The sequence below is a fragment of the Heterodontus francisci genome, chromosome 6 (assembly GCF_036365525.1).
Source record: "Heterodontus francisci isolate sHetFra1 chromosome 6, sHetFra1.hap1, whole genome shotgun sequence".
Taxonomy (NCBI): Eukaryota; Metazoa; Chordata; class Chondrichthyes; order Heterodontiformes; family Heterodontidae; genus Heterodontus; species Heterodontus francisci.
The window spans coordinates 20429781-20453845 of NC_090376.1; the positions used below are offsets into that span (position 1 = coordinate 20429781).

At 45.5% G+C, this 24065-nt stretch overlaps 1 protein-coding gene across 4 annotated transcripts in view; it reads left to right on the plus strand.

The window, feature by feature from the left end:
* The window catches only part of cyfip1 (cytoplasmic FMR1 interacting protein 1), a 247007-nt gene that overhangs the window by 37272 nt on the left and 185670 nt on the right, over positions 1 to 24065 (plus strand). For 3 of the 4 annotated variants that reach the window (XM_068033255.1, XM_068033252.1, XM_068033254.1), the window contains exon 2: positions 13683 to 13777. The exons of the other annotated variant lie outside the window; for it this stretch is intronic. In XM_068033255.1, coding sequence (XP_067889356.1) covers positions 13767 to 13777 — 11 coding nt within the window. In that variant the 5' untranslated portion in view covers positions 13683 to 13766. The remainder of the gene's footprint in view (positions 1 to 13682; positions 13778 to 24065) is intronic. 4 annotated transcript variants of the gene reach the window in all.

Below are 24065 nucleotides of genomic sequence, written 5' to 3' on the forward strand. Positions count from 1 at the left end.
GGGAACACCACCACCTGCAAGTTCCCCTCCAAGTCTCTCACGATCCTGACTTGGAACTATATCGTCGTTCCTTCACTATCGCTGGGTCAAAATCCTGGAACTCGCTTCCTAACAGCACTGTGGGTGTACCTACCTCACATGGACTGCAGCGGTTCAAGAAGGCAGCTCACCACCACCTTCTCAAGGGCAATTAGGGATAGGCAATAAATGCTGGCCTAGCCAGCGATGCCCACACCCCATGAATGAATATTTAAAAAAAATGTGAAAGTGAGGAAATTGGAAGCAGAATTTATTGAAAATTTCCAGTTCAGGGTGAGAACAGAAAATAGCACCTATATAGTTATCAATGTACCAGAAAAAGTGGGAGAGGCCCTGAGAAGGACTGGAACGAAGAATGTTCCACGTACCCCACAAAAACAGCAGGCTTGGCTTGGACCCATTCGGGTTCTCATAGCAACAACTTTTATTGGGAGGAAATGAGCAGAGTTAAAGGAAAAGTTGCTCAATTTGAGAACAAGTTCAGCAAGGCAGAGGAAGATGGGGGTGGATTGGGACTGGTTGGACCTCCATTCAAGGAAGAAGCAGAGCTCCCTCAGGCCCTTCTGGTGGGGGAATGGAGGGATTGGACATCAGTGATGAAAAGGAGATGATTCGAACCAGGAATCTCGAAACTGTTGAAGTGACGGAGGGCTCGGAAGTGTTGTGTATGTAGGTGGGAAGAGGCTGGGCAAAGGGAGAACAAAATAGAGCCGAGGTAGGAAGCAATAAGCTCTATGGAGCAAGAACAGGCTGAAACATTGGGTCTACCAGGTCAGTCCTGTTTGTCGATCTTGGGAAGGAGGTAGAAGCATGCTGTGAGACTTTGGGGAGACTGAGGTTGGAGGCTGTCGAGAAAAGATCTTCCGAGGAGCTGAGGTCAGTACAAGCTTGATGTTTGGTACTGGAGCCATGGTCTAGCGAAAGGTTGGAAGACCTGGGTAAACATCCACGCTTGAACTGACAAATAGGTAAAATTTGTGCCATGTAAGTACCTGATCATGATTTTTATTTTTATTTATTTAAAAAAATTTTATTTAGAGATACAGCACGGAAACAGGCCCTTCGGCCCACCGAGTCTGTGCCGACCAACAATCACCCATTTATACTAATCCTACATTAATCCCATATTCTCTATCACATCCCCACCATTCTCCTACCACCTACCTACACTAGTGGCAATTTACAATGGCCAATTTACCTACAAACCTGCAAGTCTTTTGGAGGTGGGAGGAAACCGGAGCACCCGGCGGAAACCCATGCAGACACGGAGAACTTGCAAACTCCGCACAGGCAGTACCCAGAACTGGGTCTCTGGAGCTGTGAGGCTGTGGTGCTAACCACTGTGCCGCCACAGGAGAACTACCAATCTACCTCACATTGACTTTGTTAGTGTCCTAATGTTGCGGACCACCATGCACCAGAAGCTAAACTGACTGGTCATATCAACACCTCGGGTATTAGAACGGGGAGAGGCTGGATACTGCTAACAAGTGGCTCACTTCCTAACTCCTTAAAGCCTGTTTGCCATCTCCAAGGCTCAGACCAGGAATGTGATGGAATAGTCAGCACTCGCCAGAATGGGTGCAGTTGCAACAGTATTCGAGAAACTCAACATCGTCCAGGAAAGAGCAGTTAACTTCCCCCGTCAGAAGGGCCTGAGGGAGCTCTGCTTCTTCCTTGAATGGAGGTCCAACCAGTCCCAATCCACCCTCATCTTCCTCTGCCTTACTGAACTTGTTCTTGCATTGAGCAACTTCTCCCTTAACTCTACTCATTTCCTCCCAATAAAAGTTGTTGATATGAGAACCTGCATGGATGCTAGCCAAGCCTGCCTTTTTTTGTTGGAATCTGTATCCAGTGCCTCCACTGTGGCTGCAGAGCGTATGATCTACAGAAAGCGTTGTAGCAACTTGCCAAGGTTACTTTGACAAGATCTTTCTCCCTTCAACCTCCACTATCAGAAGGAACAACAGAAATGTCAAAGGAAGATCATCTCCAAATTCTCCTCCAACTCTTACACCATCCTGATGTGTACATTTACCATTATTCCTTCATTCTCACTGGTACAATATCCTGTAATTCCATACCTAACATTGTTACCACGGACTCAAAGCGGCGCAAGAAGGTCGCCCACCACCACAACCTCAGGGTCACTGAGAATGACTGGTCTTGCCTGTATTGTCCATATCCTAAAAACAAATAACAAATTATAAGTGAATTATGTCTTAACTGAATGTGATTAAAATATGTAAAAATATGCAAGTTACAGTCATACTGTGCTTTGGACAGGCAACAAACAATTCTTTAAGGTGGAATGTCTTCTCTTGGTGCACCTTTGCTGATGGCTGTTGAGGCCAATCCTTGAGGGGCAATTTCTGCCACAAGTGCTGCATGTGAAGCTGCCAAGTGACCCTGTGAGTTGGTGTTTTTGATGTTGGCGTCTGTTGCCATGCTGCTGTCGCAACTTGTCATGGTAGTGCACACCAGTCCACAGGATGTGTTGCCATTCCCCTCTTTCTCCAGCCAGTGACTCCCAGGTGGAATAGTCGACCTTTAGGGCCTTCATGTCACGCTTCCAAGCATCGTTGAAGCAGAGTTTTGGACACCTCACTGGTTATCTGGCCGCGACAATCTCACTGTACAGAAGGTCCTTGGGTATGCAAACAGTCTTCCATCCTGCAGATGTGTCCGATCTACAGAAGCCGCCTCTGATTAGAGCCAAAACATTCGGGAGCTCTGCCTTTGAGAGGACTGCCACATTTGTGATTTTCTCCTGTAAGGGTATATCCATCATATACCACAGACAGTGAAGATAGAAATTATTGAGCTGCTTTTCCTGGTAGCTGTAAGTCACCCATGTTTCACAGCCGTACAGCAAGGTGCTGAGAGCACAGGCCTTATAAACTATCAGCCTGGTGTTATCCCATCTGCGTTTCATGAGTTGGCCAAAGGTGGTCGCTGTTTAGCCTATGCGTGTATCAAGCTCTGCATCGAGGGGCAGGTTGTCTGTCACCATGGACCTAAGGTGACAGAATTTGCTGACCACTTTTTTATTCGTTCATGAGATGTGGGCGTCGCTGGCTAGGCCAGCATTTATTGCCCATCCCTAATTGCCCTTGAGAAGAAGATGGTGAGCTGCTTCCTTGAACCGCTGCAGCCTATGTGGGGTAAGTACACCCGTAGTGCTGTTAGGAAGGAAGGACCAGGAATTTGACCCAGCAACAGTGAAGGAATGGCGATATAGTTCCAAGTCAGGATGGTGTATGGCTTGGAGGGAAATTTGCAGGTTGTGGTGTTCTCGTGCATCTGCTGCCCTTGTCCTTCTGGTGGTAGATGTCGTGGGTTTGGAAGGTGCTGTTGAAGGAAACTTGGTGTGTTGCTGCAGTGCATCTTGTAGATGGTACACACTTCTGCCACTGTGTGTCCATGATGGAGGGAGTGAATGTTTTGTAAATGGGATGCCAATTAAGTGGGCTGCTTTGTCCAGATGGTGTCGAGCTTCTTGAGTGTTGTTGGAGCTGCACCCATCCAGGCAAATGGAGAGTATTCCATCACACTGCTGACTTGTGCCTTGTAGATGGTGGTCAGGCTTTGGGGAGTCAGGAGGTGAGTTACTTGCCCACGATTCCTAGCCTCTGACTTCTTGTAGCCACAGTATTTATATGGCTACTCAGTTCAGTTTCTGGTCAATGGTAACCCCCAGTTAAAGGGGGATTCAGCGATCGTAATGCCATTGAATGTCAGGGGGTGATGGTTAGATTCTCTCGTGTTGGAGATGGTCATTGCCTGGCACTTGTGTGGTACCGAATGTTACTTACCACTTATCAGCCCAAGCTTGCATATTGTCCAGGTCTTGCTGCATTTCTGCACACACTGTTTCAGTATCTGATGAGTCATGAATCGTGCTGAACATTGTGCAATCATCAGTGAACATCCCCACTTCTGACTTTATGATTGAAGGAATGTCATTGATGAAGCAGCTGAAGATGGTTGGGCCCAGGACACTGCCCTGAGGAATTACTGCAGTGATGTCCTGGAGCCGAAATATTTGACATCCAACAACCACAATCATGTTCCTTTGTGCTAGGTATGACTCCAACCAGCAGAGAGTTCTCCCCCTGATTCCCATTGACTCCAATTTTGCTAGGGCTCCTTGATGCCATACTCGCTCAAATGTTGCCTTGATGTCAAGGGCAGTCACTCTTGCCTCGCTTCATGAGTTCAGCTCTTTTGTCCATGTTTGAACCAAGGATATAGTGAGGTCAGGAGCTGAGTGGCCGTGGAGGAACCCAAACTGAGCATCACTGAGAAGGTTATTGCTCAGCAAGTGCTGCTTCATAGCACTGTCGATAACCCCTTCCATCACTTTACAGATAATCAAGTGTAGACTGATGGGGCGTTAATTGGCCAAATTGGATTTGTCCTGCTTTTTGTGTAGAGGACATAGCTGGGCAATTTTCCACATTGCCAGGTAGATGCCATTGTTGTAACTGTACTGGAACAGCTTGGCTAGGGGCGTGGCTAGTTCTGGAGCACAAGTCTTCAGTACTATTGCTGGAATTTTGCCAGGGCCCTTAGCCTTTGCAGTATCAAGTGCCTTCAGTCGTTTCTTGATATCACGCGGAGTGAATAAAAATGGCTGAATACTGGCATCTGTGATGCTGTGGACTTCAGGTGGAGGCTGAGATTGATCATCCACTTGGCACTTGTGGCTGAAGATTGTTGCAAATGTTTCAGCCTTTTCTTATGCACTGATGTGCTGGGTTCCCCCATCACTGAGGATGGGGATATTTGTGGAGCCACCTCCTCCAGTTAGTTGTTTAATTGTCCACCACTATTCACAATTGGATGTGGCAGGACTGCACAGCTTAGATCTGATACATTGGTTGTGGGATGCTGCTTAAGCTGTTTGGCACACAAGTACTCCTGGGTTGGCACCTCATTTTGAGGTATTCCTGGTGCTGTTCCTGGCATGCTTTCCTACACTCAAAAGGCAGTGGGAGCAGAGTCTTAGAAATATTCAAAGGCAGAGGTAGATAGATTCTTGATAAGCAAGTAGGTGAAAGGTTATTGGGGGTAGGTGGAAATGTGGAATAATCAGTTCAACCAAGAACTTATTGAATGGCGGAGCAGGCTTGAGGGTCGAGTGGCCTACTCCTACTCCTAATTCGTAAGTTCGTATAATTCTGCTGCTGCTGATGGCCCACAGCCCCTCGTGGATGCCCAGTTTTGAGTTGCTAGATCTGTTTGAAATCTATCTCATTTAGCACTGATTCAACAGCCAAAGGGGGCGTGATAGGTGGTAATCAGCTGGAGGTTTCTTTGCCCATGTTTGACATGGTCCCCCCCCCCCCCTCCCCAGCTGACTGTATACCACTGTGCTGCCACCTATGGTGGGTCTGTCCTCCCGATGGGACAGCACATATCCAGGGATGGTGGTGGTGTCTGGAATATTGGTATGATTCCGTGAGCATGACTGTCAGGCTATTGCTTTACTAGCCTGTGGGACAGCTCTCACAATTTTGGCACAAGCCCCCAGATGTTAGTAAGGAGGACTTTGCAGGGTTGACCGGGCTGGTTTTGACATTGTTGTTCCCAGTGCCTAGGTCGATGCCGTTCGGTTTCATTCCTTTTCTTAGACTTTGTAATGATTTGATACAACTGAGTGGCTTGCTGGGCCATTTCAGAGGGCATTTAAGAGTCAACCACATTGCTGTAGATCTGGAGTTGCATGTCAGCCAGACCAGGTAAGGACAGCAGATTTTCTTCCCTAAAGGATATTGGTGAACCAGATGGGTTTTTCCAACAATCGGCAATGGTTTCATGGCCATTAGACTAGCTTTTAATTCCAAATTTTTATTAATTGAATTCAATTCATCTACCGAGGTGGGTTTTGAATCCAGGTCCCCAGAGCATTAGCCTAGGCTTCTGGCTTACTAGTCCAGTGAAATTACTACTGCGCTACCACCTCGCCTTATGCAGGCTCAGAAGATTTTTGGTTCGGTTCTCAAACTATGCCTGGACAGCAGTAGGGGAGCTACAGTTGAGCATAATACACTTGGAATGGGGAGGAAATTGACTGCAGTTCTCCTTGATGATTGCTGTCTGGTAACCAGATTGGGTTTGACTATTGCAGGTGGTGTAATACCTGCCCATTTACCTCCTCTCTCCTCACTATCCAAGGCCCCAAACACTCCTTTCAGGCGAAGCAGCGATTTACTTGTACTTTCAATGTATTATACTGTATTCGCTGCTCACAACGTGCTCTCTACATTGGGGAGACCAAACGGAGACTGGGTGACCGCTTTGCGGAACACCTCCGCTCAGTCTGAAAGCATGAGTCCGAGCTTCCGGTTGCTGGCCATTTCAACACTACCCCCGCTCTCATGCTCACATCTCTGGCCTGGGATTGCTGCAGTGTTCCAGTGAAGATCAACGCAAGCTCGAGGAACAGCATCTCATTTACTGATTAGGCATACTACAGCCTGTCGGACTGAACATTGAGTTCAATAATTTCAGAGCACGACGGGCCCCCCATTTTACTTTTATCTTTAGTTCTTTTTTCTTTTTTGTGTTTTATTTTAGTTTGTTCAGTTTGTTTCTACTGTGCCTACCCACTTTTTTCATGTTTGTGCTTGTGGCTGTTCAGTTTTCTGTCCATTAACACTCTATCTGTACTAATGCTTTGTCTTTCAGTACACCATTAACATATTGTTTGCCTTTACTCCATGACCTTCTGGTCAGCTATTCTGTGACCTTGTCCTATCAATCTTTGTTATCTCTTGCCCCACCCCTGCTTTACTTGCTTATAATCTTGTACATTTCTAATATTTCCCAGTTCTGAAGGGTCACTGACCAGTGTTAACTCTGCTTCTCTCTCCACAGATGCTGCCAGACCTGCTTGGTTTTTCCAGCACATTCTGTTTTTATTTTGGATGAGACTATGATCCTCCCTCAGCTCACTGTCATACTCAATGAACAGTAGCCACTTGGCTAAATGAATAGAAGGCTAGTTGGACCCCTGGAAGAATATCCCAAATTTGAGACAGCACATTCAGTAGTGGAAAATACTAACTTAAATTACCTCAGTTAAATTGCCATTCGTATGTTCTTTGTGTTAGCCTAGATAGTGATTGTCAACAGGTTATTCAACAATAAAATAGATCATAGCTAAGCCTTTTCTTATCTCTTGACATCCACACAGGGTTTTCTGGATCATTATGGTGAATGTACTTTTCTTGCCTAGAGATTTTGAGGCCATTTGTAGCACCCCAAATGCTGTTCTGTTTGAGAGCTAACTTACAGCCCACAAATTGAACCTGTGAGCTCTGTCATGAAGAATTCTATGAATCTTACAGTTTATTATTTTTTTAATTTATTTTGAGATACAGCACTGAAACAGGCCCTTTGGCCCACCGAGTCTGTGCCGACCAATAACCACCCATTTATACTAACCCTGCAGTAATCCCATATTCCCTATCACTTACGTACACTAGGGGCAATTTACAATGGCCAATTTACCTATCAACCTGCAAGTCTTTGGCTGTGGGAGAAAACCCACGCGGTCATAGGGAGAACTTGCAAACTCCACACAGGCAGTACCCAGGTCCCTGGAGCTGTGAGGCTGCAGTGCTAACCACTGCGCCACTGTGCTGCCCCTGTCTGTTTTAATTTTTTGGGACATCTCTTTTATTGTAAAGACATAAGAATGGTTGGTGGTCCATCTGATCAGTCCCAGACTTGTTTAGAAGACACAATTTCCAGCTAATTGATTTTTAAAAATATGCTGCACTAATATCCTTGTATATTGAAAATATGCATTGTACAGTTGGTGTCTGGACAAATGATTCAGGTATTTTTAAGATGCTGATTTTAGTACTGATGAGGATGACTAACCAATCCCTCATAGTTGAATCAATAAAACTTGTATGATCTGTTTAAGGGGAACAAAGGCAATGCAGACCCTTCTCTCCTTTCTCAGACCCTGGTGGGTTCATTTCTCAGCCATTAAATGTTTTTAATCCATGAGTGGCCAAGAGGTGGTAGCGTGCCTAATGAGCTCTTCAACTGGAGCAAAGATTCAATACCTAGGGTATAAGGCCACTATATTGCTTTTAGTATAATTTGATTTATCATCCATTTTGTTCACTGCTGTAAAGCAAGTGCTACCTTCTTTCTGTCTGTGATGGTCTATGCGAGGGTCACAGAGCTTCGTTGGAGCACTAGAATGTTCTGTGTTCTACCAAATGCAGTGGCATGTCTCTATTCTCTTGATTCGAATAGTGTGCAATGGCAAGACATCCAACTGTGGGAGGGCATCATGGAGCACCCTGATTGTCAATACCAGTAATTCAGTTCCAGCAGGGCTTGGTGAATAGTGATTGAGTTGTAACCCTGACTACGCCTTCCCACCCTACCCCAAATTTAGGGATTAATCTTAGCACACTTTTGTATGGCTCAACTACTCATACTTTAACCAGCTGAAACACAGAGAGTCGAAGTTTTGTTTTCAAAGTTTGAAATTCCAATGTCTAAAGGGAAGGTCTCTTCTAAGTAACTGTTTGACATGCTCAAGCTAGTTCTCTAGTATTTGAAGTACTGTATTAGACTTTTTAAAAAAGTTGAATATGCTTTTGTTAGCTATATATAGGGATATAAATGTGTAGTGCCATATTTGGACCCTGACATTCATAATTAAATGTTTCAAGAAAATACATGCATTTACTCTTTTTTTAGGGGCAGACCTCAGTTTAGCAGGGAGGGGTTGATTTCCTGAGTTTGAATTCATGATGTGCATCAGTACATACCCGGTAGAAAATCAGATACCATGAAGTAATTCTTTGCCTGCATTAAAGTTTAAGCAGTTTGCCTTTTTATTTTGCAAATTTGTTTGAAAGTTGAGTTATCTGCTTATGCAGATTGTTACGGCCAGGTGAGGAGAGGCTCTCAGGCTTGCCTTACACCCTTCCTCTTCTTTCACCGCAGCAGAGTTTATTCCTTTTTCAAAACAGTGGCTGTGCTTACCACCTCGGTGAGCGTTACCCTTTTCCCTCTAATGAGAATGCAAAAGAACCAAACGGACAGGTTTCCTTGAATTTAAACAAGGAAGAAGTACGTTTATTATATTCAACACTCTAAACCGATTTTAAAAAAATACTAAAAATATGCTATGCATTCATGTGACAATCTCACACATGAATAGATTACAGAGGGAAACTGATTTGGTGGTTGGATTAAAGTCCAGAATAAATGGAACTTAAATACAGTCCGTAAGTCCAGTAGTCCTCTGTTGAAGCTTGTAGTCTTGGAAGTCCTTGCTGGTCTCAGTGCACTGTGGTTGACTTGCTTTGCACCGGGCTCCTGAAGGCAGAATTGGTAGTTGATTCTCTTCCCCGGTTGCTGGCTGTAGCGGTCTGTAGGCTTGGAAGGGGGTCCCCCTGTCGCAGCCAATTCTTTTCTTGATATTTTCTGGGGGGAGAGAGAGAGGTGGTGGTGTCGCGCGCGCACACACACACACACACACACACACACACACACACACACACGGAGCAGCTGCTGTCTTCACTGCCATACCCTCAGTTACTGCCTGTCTGCTGTCTCGCAAAACTTCTGGTTTCTTCAGAAATGAGCTGGCAGTCACATGGTTCTATCAATCCCCTTTGTTTCTAATGAGGTTTTTTCTGGAATCATCTAATGAAATTCAAGGTGTTAAATGCCCCAGGGTCTCCATTCACACTTGGAGGGGTTTGGTTCTTGCAAAGCCAGTGGTGGGAATGGCCTTTACAGCCATGCTAATAAAACCATTCTAGGTAATTCAGTCACTTAGAGCAAACTATTGTCTTGGCTGAGCTTCTGTAATACTTTTTGTCTCCAGTTCAATCTCCTGGTATTTCAAATGTATCTTGGCTGCTAGTTTTTTTAAAAAGTTAACTTGTAGGATTTTTCCATTAAAAGTCTAATGTAAGTTTCCAACTGATGAAATTAACATATCCCATTTGGCATATAGGGTTTCCCTGAAACATACTTAGGGCGGCACAATGGCGCAGTGGTTAGCACCGCAGCCTCACAGCTCCAGCGACCCGGGTTCAATTCTGGGTACTGCCTGTGTGGAGTTTGCAAGTTCTCCCTGTGTCTGCGTGGGTTTCCTCCGGGTGCTCCGGTTTCCTCCCACATGCCAAAGATTTGCTGGTTGATAGGTTAATTGGCCATTATATATTGCCCCTAGTATAGGTAGGTGGTAGGGAAATATAGGGACAGGTGGGGATGTGGTAGGAATATGGAATTAGTGTCGGATTAGTATAAATGGGTGGTTGATGGTTGGCACAGACTCGGTGGGCCGAAGGGCCTGTTTCAGTGCTGTATCTCTAAATATTCCCGTTGTCTTTGCTGAACTCTCTACTGAACTATCTCACCAGCTTATCGTATTCTATAGGAAATATTTGTTAGAATGCCAGGCTTGAGGTTGTTTATGTCATGAATGCTGCCATCACTGACTTGAATTCTGTTGATAGCACATGTCTTTCATTAGATGTTTCTCAGGTGTGAATAAAAATGGTTGTACTTTTAATTTCTTAGTGTTTCTAAACTTAGATTTATCATATTCCTCAATCTTACAAATGTTAGTGAAATGAAGGTGATATAGTGAAGTGTACATCAGTCTTTGTATTACTACCCGGAAAAGCTCTAATGTATAGAAATATGTAGAAGTTAGATCAGAAACAGGCTGAATCAATCAGTGTTTACGTCTACCCACCACACATGGAAAAAAAAAGCTTTTTGCCATATTTACCTATCCTGTTCCCATATCCCTTCAACCCATTTGAAAAATAATAAAGATGTGGATGGCCCTTCCCCAACCCCCCACCCCCACCACGGTCATTTCAATGCGCAAAATGACCAACACAAGCCTTTTTCATTACCCGAACCTTAGCCCCCAAACTTCGAACATTTTGCCTATAACCCCTTTCCACCATCCCCACATCCAATAAAAATTGATTTCCCCACTGAAAATTTTATTTCCCCCCCCCCAAAACCAGGTTCTCACCTCAGAACTCCGTGCGGAGTTCCGAAGGCGCATGGAGCACTAAAGGCAGCCATAAAATCAGCGTGGGGCGGCTGCTGCCTGCAGTTAAGTACATTTACATATCATCTTTGGCCTCCTTGTCTCGAGAGACAATGGGTAAGCGCCTGGAGGTGGTCAGTGGTTTGTGAAGCAGCTCCTGGAGTGGCTATAAAGGCCAATTCTAGAGTGACACACTCTTCCACATATACTTATTCTTTATTTACATGTTTAGGTGACTGGTTGGACACCATGCGGCGGGGGCGGCTGCACCGAGGTCCCCCTGCCGCCTTCTGCCTTAACCGCTAATGTTGGAAATAAATTCACAACTTAAATAATTTTCTCTGCCCTCTGCTCTAAATGTCGTTAACACTCATTCTTCATTCAACTACTGGAAGCAGTCTGCTTGTATCTTTCCTGCCCCATCATTGTATAACATGAATTTTCATAACACATGTATCATTATCTCCCCATAATTTGTTGTGTTCTAATAATATGTGATCCAATTTTTCAAGGTTTTGTTTATGTCTGGTATATGGGCGTAAAATATAATTTATTTTTTATTCATTCATGGGATGTGGGCATCGCTGGCCAGGCCAGCATTTATTGCCCATCTTAATTAACCTTGACAAGGTGGCGGTGGGCTGCCTTCTTGAACCTCTGCAGGGTATGTGGGGTAGGTACACCCACAGTGCTGTTGAGGACTCCCAGGGAAACTCCCTCCCTACTGTATACCACTGTGCTGCCACCTCTGGTGGGTCTGTCCTGCCGGTGGGGCAGGACATACCCGGGGATGATGATGGCAGTGTCTGGGACATTGTGTGTCAGGTATGATTCCATGAGTATGACTATGTTAGACTGTTGCTTGACTGGTCTGTGGGACAGCTCTCCCAACTTTGGCACAAGTTGCCAGATGTTAGTAAGGAGGACTTTGCAGGGTCGACAGATCTGAGTTTGCCGTTGTCGTTTCCAATGCCTAGGTTGATGCCAGCTGGTCCGTCCGGTTTCATTCCTTTTTAGTGACTTCGTAGCGGTTAGATACAACTGAGTGGCTTGCTGGGCCATTTCAGAGGGCATGTAAGAGTCGACCACGTTGCTGTGAGTCTGGAGTCACATGTAGGCCAGACCAGGTAAGGACAGCAGATTTCCTTCCCTAAAGGACATTAATGCACCAGATGGATTTTTACAACAATTGACAATGGTTTCATGGCCATCATGAAACTAGCTTTTTAATTCCAGATTTTTATTAATTGAATTCAAATTCCAGCTTCTGCTGTGGTGGGATTTGAACCCATGTCCCCAGAGCATATTTACCCCTGCCCCCACCTCGACAATAGGTGGGAGAGGGTCAGTGGAAGGGAAGTCAAAGAGTTAAATATGGGGAATGCAATCCCAGCACTGTACATGCACACTGCATTTTATGGCACTGGATGTCAGGGTGCCCAAGAGTCTCACCGTGGAGAGGAGGGGCGCTTCATGAATATATTTAAATCAGCCTCCAGAAGTGAAATTGGGAAGCCAATTTAAAACTCATGGGATACCCAGTGCTCAGGAAACTCAGCAGTGAAAGGGAGATGGGAGCTGCTGGCTTCACAGGATTAGTGCCTTGCTCAGCCCTCCTTGTGGATTAGGAGGAGAAGGAGTGCCTCACTCAGACTCCTCAAGGAAGCATTTGGACTACCGCAGACAATCACTAGCCTCTCCCCCTCTCCCAAACTCGAATTTACGCCCCATTTCCAGAACTAGGGGTCAGTGTGCAAGATGAAATAGTAACTGCAGGGGTCAGTCCATGATGGAAAAAAAAAGTATAAAAAAGGGGTGGCACAGTGGCGCAAGTGGTTAGCACAGCCTCCTCACAGCTTTAGGGACCCGAGTTCGATTCTGGGTACTGCCTGTGCGGAGTTTGCAAGTTCTCCCTGTGATCGCATGGGTTTTCGCTGGGTGCTCCGGTTTCCTCCCACAGCCAAAGACTTGCAGATGATGGATAAATTGGCCATTGTAAATTGCCCCTAGTGTAGGTAGGTGGTAGGAAATATGGGATTACTGTAGGGTTAGTATAAATGGGTGGTTGTTGGTCGGCACAGACTCAGTGGGCCGAAGGGCCTGTTTCAGTGCTGTATCTCTAAATAAAAATAAAAAAAATAAATAAAAGCAATACCCTGGGTCTCTGGGTTACTAGTCCAGTGACAATACCACTACGCCACCGCCTCCCCTATAATAAGTGAATCTGCACCATACCCCCCTCAAATCTCAATGTTCTTGGACTCTCAGCTAAAATGAAACTCATGAATTTTGGCGTGGTTTGTAATGACTGTGTATATCGGAATGAGCTGTGCAACATCGCCTAAAATTGGGGTTATGGTAGCATTGACAGCACTTTTCAGGCTGATGAAATGTTATAATCAGCCAAATCAATCAAGAATTTCACCCAGATTTGTTTTGCTTTGTCTGCTTGTGCCCAAGCTACATTCTTGCACTTGGGTGGTTACCTGAGATTTAGAGCTTATTTATAACTGGAATTTAAGTTAAAACTCAGTGCCTAGTGCTGCTGCTACTTACGGTCCCACATTTTCCTCCAATTCAGGGTAGGTGACTGTTCCACGACCATTTTCCCTAATCAAGACACAAAGCGAGAATCAGCTCGAAGATATTCCTAGCAGCAGGGAACATGTCAGAAGAGTAAGTAGATTTGAAATTTTGTGAACTTTTCAAAGTTAATGCAAAATTTTAATCCACTCTTAACATTTTTAATTGTGGGGACAAAAATGCAAATTTGCTTCGTGAGTCATGGCCATGTCAAGTTAGAAATGTGCCTTGCAAATGCTTGGGCCTTCTGGTGCATTTTTGTAATTCTGACCAGAGTGCAGTAGAAAACAGAAGACGTGCTGGGACCCAGGATATCTACACCTTGAACAGGAGGGGAATGCAGTTCACTGAAATAAGTGAAAACAGAGAATTAAGGGAAAACAACAACTAATATGCGAAGAGAGTGCGGTTTGGTTGGCAAGTGAACTCTGGTAGAGGCGTTGCCAAAATAAGGGACAGCCATTCGTTGGTTCATTCCTCAGGGCAATGCCTTGACCAATCACAGTCATGCTGCCCAGCTTAAATTTGAAACAAAGCTTGGCAGTTAACTGTCAGTCACCGTAAACTGGTTCATCCTCCATGGCAAAACCTCTACTAATCAGAGTTCACTGGCCAACCAATCAGCACACTCTTCTCATGCAGTATATATTGTTTTTCTTTACATTAGTTATTCTTGCGGATTGTCCTGATGAGTGCAAGACGAAAAGCTTCGACATGTCTCTGTTTTCAGTAATACTTAAGATATTATGTTAATAGCATTCGCTGCACTTCTCTTCTACCTAACAAATTTCCAACTGGTTTCGTGTTTCTTGCCCTGTCCTGCTTTTGTCCTATTGTTGCCCTTGTCGTTCTAGGTGGTAGAGGTCACAGGTTTGGAAGGTGCTGTTGAAGGAGCCTTGTTGCTTTGCTGCAGTGCATTGTGTAGATGGTACACGCTGCTGCCACTGTGTGTCGGTGGTGGAGGGAGTGAATATTTGTGGATAGGGTGCCAATCAAGCGGGCTGCTTTGTCCTGGATGGTGTTGAGCTTCTTGAGTGTTGGAGCTGCACCTGTCCAGGCAAGTGGAGAGTATTCCATCACACTCCTGATTTGTACCTTGTCGATGGTGGACAGGCTTTGCAGAGTCAGTAGGTGAGTTGCACACTGCAGAATTCCTAGCCTCTGATCTGCTCTTGTAGCTACTTTATTTATATGGCTACTGCAGTTCAATTTCTGGTTAATAACCCCAGGATGTTGATAGTGGGGGATTCAATGGTTAGATTCTCTCTTGTTTGAGATAGTCATTGCCTGGCACTTTTGTGGCATGAATGTTACTTGCCACTTATCAGCCCAAGCCTGGATGTTGTCCAGGTCTTGCTGCATTTCTACATGGACTGATTCAGTATCTGAGAAGTCACAAATGGTGCTGAACATTGTGCAATCATCAGCAAACATCCCCACTTCTGACCTTGTGATGGAGGGAATGTTGTTGATGAAGCAGCTGAAGATGGTTTGGCCTAGCACATTACCCTGAGGAACTCCTTCAGTGATGTCCTGGAGCTGAGATGATTGACCTCCAACAACTGCAACCATAACCAACTTCCTTGGTGCTAGGTATGACTCCAAACAGCGGAGAGTTTTCTCCCTGATTCCCATTGACTCCAGTTTTGCTTGGGCACCTTGATGCCATACACGGACAAATGCTGCTTTGATGTCAACGGCAGTCACTCTCACCTCACCTCTGGAGTTCACCTCTTTTGTCCATGTTTGAACCAAGGCTGTAATGAGGTCACGAGCTGAGTGGCTGTGGCGGAACTCAAACTGAGCATCAGGGAGCAGGTTATTGCTAAGCAAGTGCTGCTTGATAGCACTGTTGATGACACCTTCCATCACTTTACTGATTGAGAGTAGACTGATTGGCCAGGTTGGATTTGTCTTGCTGCTTGTGTACAGGACATAGCTGGGCAATTTGTCACATTGCTGGGTAGATGCCAATGTTGTAGCTGTATTGGAACAGCTTGGCTATGGGCACGGCAAGTTCTGGAGCACAAGTCTTCAGTACTATTGCTGGAATCTTTTCAGGGCCCATAGCCTTTACAGTTGTTTCTTGATATCACATGGTTTGAATCGGATTGGCTGAAGACTGGCATTGGTGATGCAGGGGACTTCAGGAGGGGGCTGAGATTGATCATCCACTCGGCATGTCTGGCTTAAGATTGTTGCAAATGCTTCAGCCTTTTCTTGTGCTGGGCTCCCCCATCATTGCGGATGGGGATATTTGTGGAGCCCCCTCCTCCTGTTAGTTGTTTAATCGTCCACCATTCACGACTGGATGGGGCAGGACTGCAGAGCTTGGATCTGATCTGTTGGTTATGGGATTGCTTAGCTCCATTGCGTACTGCTTAAGCTGTTTGGCACACAAGTCGTCCTGTGTTGTAGCTTCTCCAGGTTGACCCCTCATTTTGAGGTATGCCTGATTTTCCTGCACTCTTCATTGAATCAGGGTTGATCCCCCAGCTTGATGGTAATGGTAGAATGGTATGCTGGACATTGAGGTTTGATTAGATTTTTTAGATTAGAGATACAGCACTGAAACAGGCCCTTCGGCCCACCGAGTCTGTGCCGACCAGCAACCACCCATTTATACTAATCCTACACTAATCCCATATTCCTACCAAACATCCCCATCTGTCCCTATATTTCCCTACCACCTACCTACCTTTGTGGTTCAATGCAGTTCTGTTGCTGATGGCCCACAGTGCCTCATGGATGTCCAGTTTTGCATTGCTAGATCTGTTCAATATCTATCACATTTAGCACAGTGGTAGTGCCACACAACACGATGGAGACAGGACTTCATCGTCACAAGGACTGTGCGGTGGTCACTCCTACCAATACTGTCATTGATAGATGCATCTGTGACAGGTAGATTTTCCCTCCCTGGTACCCTCACTGGCTGCCGCACACCCAGGCTAGCAGCTATGTCCTTTAGCACACAGTAGAGGTAGTGCGACCGAGCCACTCTTGGTGATGGGCATTGAAGTCCCCCACCCTTGCTGCCCTGAGTGCTTCTTCCAGTTGATCTTCAACATGGAGAAGCACTGATTCATCACCTGAGGGTGGGCAGCAGGTGGTAACTAGCAGAAGGTTTCCCTTGCCCATGCTTGACCTGATACTATGAGACTTCATGGAGTTTGGAGTTAATGTTGAGGACTTCCAGGGCAACTCCCTCCTGATTGTATGCCACTGTGCTGCCATCTCTGGTGGATCTGTCCTGGTGGGACAGGACATACCTGGTGCTGATGGTGTCTCGGACATTGCAAGCTATGATTCCATGAGTATGACTGTCAGGCTGTTGCTTGACTAGTCTGTGGGACAGGTCTCCCAATTTTGGCACAAGCCCCCAGATGTTAGTAAGGAGGGTCGTCTGGGCTGGGTTTGCTGTTGTCGTTTCTGATGCCTAGTTCGATACTGGGTGGTCTTTCTGGTTTCATTCCTGCTCTTAGACTTTGTCTTAGTGTCTTGCGAGGGCATTTGAGTCAAGCACATTGAGGGTCTGGAGTCACATGTTGGCCAGGCCAGGTAGGGACAGCAGATTTAATTCCCTACAGGATATTAGTGAACCAGATGGGTTTGTGCGACAATCAAATGTTTTCATGGTCATTATTAGAGTAGCTTTTAATTCCAGATTTTTAGTGTTTGTTGAAATCAAATTCCACCATCTGCCGTGGTGGGATTCAAACCCATGTCCCCTGTGCAATACCTGGGTCTCTGGGTTACTGGTCCAGTGACAATACCACTGCGTCACCATCTTCACCAGACTGAAAAGGTCCTATATAGAAATGGTTTGAGCAGTCTTAACTAAGTCCTTATTGGCTGTAAACTCTTGGAAAAAGTTGCTTCTAATACTAAATTGGTAACCTCATTTGGATGTTGCAAGAGTGGCTGGTGAGTGGAATTGAAAGTGCGAATAGATGCATTAGAATGGTAGTCCAAACTTTTTACGTGGGCTGCCACATTACAACTTCAGTCTTGCAGTGTGCTGGTGAGACAATTTTGGAAAAATTGAGGCATAAAAATTTTTATCTTACTATTAATGAAAACAACAACAAATGTGCTTTTTTGTGGAGAAGCTTTCCGGTGGCGTTTTTAGAAAAAAAAGTCAGAACCCGCCAGAAAACCCCGAATCTGTCTGAAGTTTGGAAACAGCTGTTCCCAACGTCAGCACCTGTCAGCTGCGAAACTGACATGCGATTTTTTTTTAAACAAAGCCAGCTGAAAGAGGACAAAGGAAAATTTCTCATTACTGAAAATGGATCGTATGTTGCTCAAACCTGCATTCGAGGATATGTGTGAGAAGCAATTCTAACCAGCAAAATATCCTATTGTATATAATTAGCCGCTGAGTGAGAGACCATGTGGTTGATCAGTAGCTAGTGTGAATATCTTGGTTTATCTATGCCTCAAAGTGTTCCTGTTTATGCTAAAGAACTTGTTTTTTGTACAGATGGATTGTGTGTGTAAAGTTAGAAAGATGGAAGAAGTCATGCAATCCTTCTTTCCTGTTATTAAAAGAAAAAATTGGAGTTGCAGGCAATGTTCCCTCTTTGCTGTCTAGCCAGCAACCTGAATGCCCTCATGCTGGCTGCAGACAATTTGGCCCATTTTCTGTTACTGCGCATGCATGGCTGCGCAAAAATTTAAAGGGGCCGATCACTTAAATAAATTGCTGTGCGCCCCCCCAAAAAAAAATTGAGGGAAGATTGGTTGCAGGGGATAGTGCAGGAAGGTGGAATTTAAGTAGATGATCAGCCATGGTTTCAGAGAAAGGCGGAGCAGGCTCAATGGACCGAATGGTCTTTCTTCCTGTTTCTTGCCTTATGTTCAAACTGGTCAGGTATATCATGTTCTGTGCAAGGACGGAGAACAATAGAATGATTTGGTTTGTTGTGTCCGTGCCGGCATTCTGCAACAACAGCTCAGCTCGTCCCACTCCCCCGCCCTTTCCCCATAGCCCTGCAATTTTTTTCTCTTCAGATAATTATGCAACTCCCTTTTGAAAGCAGTGATTGAATTTGCTTTCGCTGCACTCTCAGGCATTGCATTCCAGACAAAAGATAATATACAACTTTTTGTTCACTTAAGGCAGCTGCTAAATTTATTGGTTCAGCTGACATGCATAAACATTTCAAGTTTTGCTCTTCTGATTTGTAAGGTAGTGTCAGAACCACTCAATTGAATTACTTACTGTCTTGGCATCCATTATTCACTCTGAAGTGTCCGACAGACTTCTTCATTTGTATTAAATATGTCGGTTTCTTTATCGATCCCACAAGGCTCTGTTCATCAGCCTTCTCTTACTATGGGTCTGATTCATCACTTTGCCTAAAAATAAAGTTATTACGACCATAATGAAATTTAAGAATGATAATGGAATTGGATCAACCTTTAGTGTGTATATCATGAAATAGATGGCAAAATGTACTCTACAATTGTAATTGTACAGTTTTCTATAAAATTCAAAACAGAAAACATACCGTCTCCACATGAATACATAATGTATATAGTCTTCCTTGATTTTATTTTAGTCATCTAACTTCCTACAGGAAATGGTGCCACACAATAGTGATCATTTTGACTGACGATTTGCCCATCCTTATGATGTATCTTCTAGCTAAGCTCACAGTGAATTGAATCCATTTCATAAGCACAGTGAGTTCACTCTCTCTTCTAGTGATGCCCGTATGTTTTGTGAAAGGCTAACTTGGGTATCGATAATAGAATGGAACCTGCTTGTACATGCACCAGAGCCATTAGATGGGCTTCATTCTGGCTTGAATTTAAAATGAATTCCGAGTTAGTACTGGTAAAAGAGGAAATGTTAAGGCTCTGTAAATTTCCTATTAGGGCTATATTTAAACTAAAAAAACTATTGGTTACTTCTTCTTCTTTGGCCTCCTTGTCTCGAGAGACAATGGGTATGCGCCTGGAGGTGGTCAGTGGATTGTGAAGCAGTGCCTGGAGTGGCTATAAGGCCAATTCGAGAGTGACAGACTCTTCCACAGGTGCAACAGATAAAATTGATTTTCGGGGCTGTTGCACAGTTGGCTCTCCCCTTGCGCTTCTGTCGTTTTACCTGCCAACTGCTAAGTCTCTCCTACTCGTCACACTTTAGCCCCGCCTTTATGGCTGCCCGCCAGCTCTGGCGATTGCTGGCACCTGACTCCCACGACTTGTGATCAATGTCACAGGACTTCATGTCGCATTTGCAGACGTCTTTAAAGCGGAGACATGGACGGCTGGTGGGTCTGATACCAGTGGCGAGCTCGCTGTACAAGGTGTCCTTGGGGATCCTGCCATTTTCCATGCGGCTCACATGGCCAAGCCATCTCAAGCGCTGCTGGCTCAGTAGGGTGGAAATGCTGGGGATGTTGGCCGCCTCGAGGACCTCTGCGTTGGAGATACGGTCCTGCCACCTGATGCCAAGTATTCTCCGGAGGCAGCGAAGATGGAATGAATTGAGACGTCGCTCTTGGCTGACGTACGTTGTCCAGGCCTCGCTGTCGTAGATCAAGGTACTGAGGACACAGGCTTGATACACTCGGACTTTTGTGTTCCGTGTCAGTGCCCCATTTTCCCACACTCTCTTGGCCAGTCTGGACATAGCAATGGAAGCCTTTCCCATGCGCTTGTTGATTTCTACATCGAGAGACAGGTTACTGGAGTAGTTGAGCCTAGGTAGAACAAAGAAAATTACAGCACAGGAACTGGCCCTTCGGCCCTCTAAGCCTGCGCCGATCCAGATCCTCTATCTAAACATGTCGCCTATTTTCTAAGGGTCTGTATCTCTTTGCTTCCTGCCCATTCATGTATCTGTCTAGATACATCTTAAAAGACGCTGTCGAGCCCGCGTCTACCACCTCCGCTGGCAACGCGTTCCAGGCACCCACCACCCTCTGCGTAAAGAACTTTCCACGCATATCCCCCCCCTAAACTTTTCCCCTCTCACTTTGAACTCGTGACCCCTAGTAATTGAATCCCCCACTCTGGGGGAAAAAGCTTCTTGCTATCCACCCTGTCTATACCTCTCATGATTTTGTACACCTCAATCAGGTCCCCCCTCAACCTCTGTCTTTCTAATGAAAATAATCCTAATCTACTCAACCTCTCTTCATAGCTAGTGCCCTCCATACCAGGCAACATCCTGGTGAACCTCCTCTGCACCCTCTCCAAAGCATCTACATCCTTTTGGTAATGTGGCGACCAGAACTGCACGCAGTATTCCAAATGTGGCCGAACCAAAGTCTTATACAACTGTAACATGACCTGGCAACCCTTGTACTCAATACCCCGTCCGATGAAGGAAAGCATGCCGTATGCCTTCTTGACCACTCTATTGACCTGCGTTGCCACCTTCAGGGAACAATGGACCTGAACACCCAAATCTCTCTGTACATCAATTTTCCCCAGGACCTTTCCATTTAGTGTCTTCTGCAAACTTGCTAATCAGACCACCTATACTTTCCTCCAAATCATTTATGTATATCACAAACAACAGTGGTCCCAGCACGGATCCCTGTGGAACACCACTGGTCACACGTCTCCATTTTGAGAAACTCCCTTCCACTGCTACTCTCTGTCTCCTGTTGCCCAGCCAGTTCTTTATCCATCTAGCTAGTACACCCTGGACCCCATGCGACTTCACTTTCTCCACCAGCCTACCACGGGGAACCTTATCAAACGCCTTACTGAAGTCCATGTATATGACATCTACAGCCCTTCCCTCATCAATCAACTTTGTCACTTCCTCAAAGAATTCTATTAAGTTGGTAAGACATGACCTTCCCTGCACCAAACCATGTTGCCTATCACTGATAAGCTCATTTTCTTCCAAATGGGAATAGATCCTATCCCTCAGTATCTTCTCCAGCAGCTTCCCTACCACTGACGTCAGGCTCACCGGTCTATAATTACCTGGATTTTCCCTGCTACCCTTATAAACAAGGGGACAACATTCGCAATTCTCCAGTCCTCCGGGACCTCACCCGTGTTTAAGGATGCTGCAAAGATATCTGTTAAGGCCCCAGCTATTTCTTCTCTCGCTTCCCTCAGTAACCTGGGATAGATCTCATCCGGACCTGGGGACTTGTCCACCTTAATGCCTTTTAGAATACCCAACACCTCCTCCCTCCTTATGCCGACTTGACCTAGAGTAATCAAACATCTATCCCTAACCTCAACATCCGTCATGTCCCTCTCCTCGGTGAATACCGATGCAAAGTGCTCGTTTAGAATCTCACCCATTTTCTCTGACCACGCATAACTTTCCTCCTTTGTCCTTGAGTGGGCCAATCCTTTCTCTAGTTACCCTCTTGCTCCTTTTATATGAATAAAAGGCTTTGGGATTTTCCTTAACCCTGTTTGCTAAAGATATTTCATGACCCCTTTTAGCCCTCTTAATTCCTCGTTTCAGATTGGTCCTACATTCCCGATATTCTTTCAAAGCTTCGTCTTTCTTCAGCCTCCTAGACCTTATGTATGCTTCCTTTTTCCTCTTAGCTAGTCTCACAATTTCACCTATCATCCATGGTTCCCTAATCTTGCCATTTCTATTCCTCATTTTCACAGGAACATGTCTCTCCTGCACGCTAATCAACCTCTCTTTAAAAGCCTCCCACATATCAAATGTGGATTACCCTTCAAACAGCTGCTCCCAATCTACATTCCCCAGCTTCTGCCGAATTTTGGTATAGTTGGCCTTCCCCCAATTTAGCACTCTTCCTTTAGGACCACTCTCGTCTTTGTCCATGAGTATTCTAAAACTTACGGAATTATGATCACTATTCCCAACGTAGTCCCCTACTGAAACTTCAACCACCTGGCCGGGCTCATTCCCCAAAACCAGGTCCAGTATGGCCCCTTCCCGAGTTGGACTATTTACATACTGCTCTAGAAAATCCTCCTGGATGCTCCTTATAAATTCTGCTCCATCTAGACCTCCAACACTAAGTGAATCCCAGTCAATGTTGGGAAAATTAAAATCTCCTATCACCACCCCCCTGTTGCTCCTACATCTTTCCATAATCTGTTTACATATTTGTACCTCTATCTCACGCTCGCTGTTGGGAGGCCTGTAGTACAGCCCCAACATTGTTACCGCACCCTTCCTATTTCTGAGTTCTGCCCATATTGCCTCACTGCTCGAGTCCTCCATCGTGCCCTCCTTCAGCAGGTGAACTCTTGAACCACTTCCAGAGCGTGGTCGCCGATATTGATGGTTGGAGCATTTATGACGTCCTGTCCCATGATGATCGTTTTCTTGAGGCTGATGGTTAGGCCAAATTCGTTGCAGGCTGCCACAATCCTGTTGATGAGTCTCTGCAGATACTCTTCAGTGTGAGATGTTAATGCAGCATCTTCAGCAAAGAGGAGTTCCCTGATGAGGACTTTCCGTACTTTGGTCTTCGCTCTTAGATGGGCAAGGTCACCTGATCTTGTATGGAGGAAAATTCCTTCTTCTGAAGACTTGAACTCATGTGAGAGCAGCAGGGTGAAGATCCCAAATAGTGTAGGTGCGAGAACACAGCCCTGTTTCACGCCACTCAGGATAGGAAAGGGGTCTGATGAGGCGCTGCTATGCCTTTCATATTGTCATGGAATGAGGTGATGATACTTAGTAGCTTTGGTGGACATCTGATCTTTTCTAGGAGCCTGAAGAGACCACGTCTGCTGACGAGGTCAAAGGCTTTGGTGAGATCTATGAAGGCAGCGTAGAGGGGCATCAGTTGTTCACGGCATTTCTCCTGTAGCTGGCGAAGGGAGAACAGCGTGTCAATGGTGGATCTGTCTGCTCGAAAGCCACACTGTGCTTCAGGATAGACATGCTCAGCCAGTTTCTGGAGCCTGTTTAAAGCGACTTGAGCGTAGACTTTCCCCACTATGCTGAGCAGGGAGATTCCACGGTAGTTGTTGCCGTCACCGCAGTCACCCTTGTTCTTATAGAGGGTGATGATATTGGCATCGCGCATGTCCTGTGGTACTGCTCCCTCGTTCCAGCACAGGCAAAGTAGTTTGTACAGTGCTGAAAGGATAGCAGGCTCGGCACTCTTGATGATTTTAGGGGTAAGCCATCCTTCCCAGGGGCTTTTCCGCTGGCTAGAGAATCAATGGCATCACTGAGTTACGATTTTGATGGCTGTACGTCCAGCTCCGCCATGACTGGCAGAGACTGGGCTGCATTGAGGGCGGTCTCAGTGACAATATTTTCCCTGGAGTACAGTTCCAGGTAGTGCTCAACCCAGCAGTTCATTTGCTTGCGTTGGTCAGTGATTGTGTCCCCTGATTTAGATGTGAGGGGGGGGGGGGTGCAATCTTCTTGATGGTTGGCCCAGAAGCGCTCTCA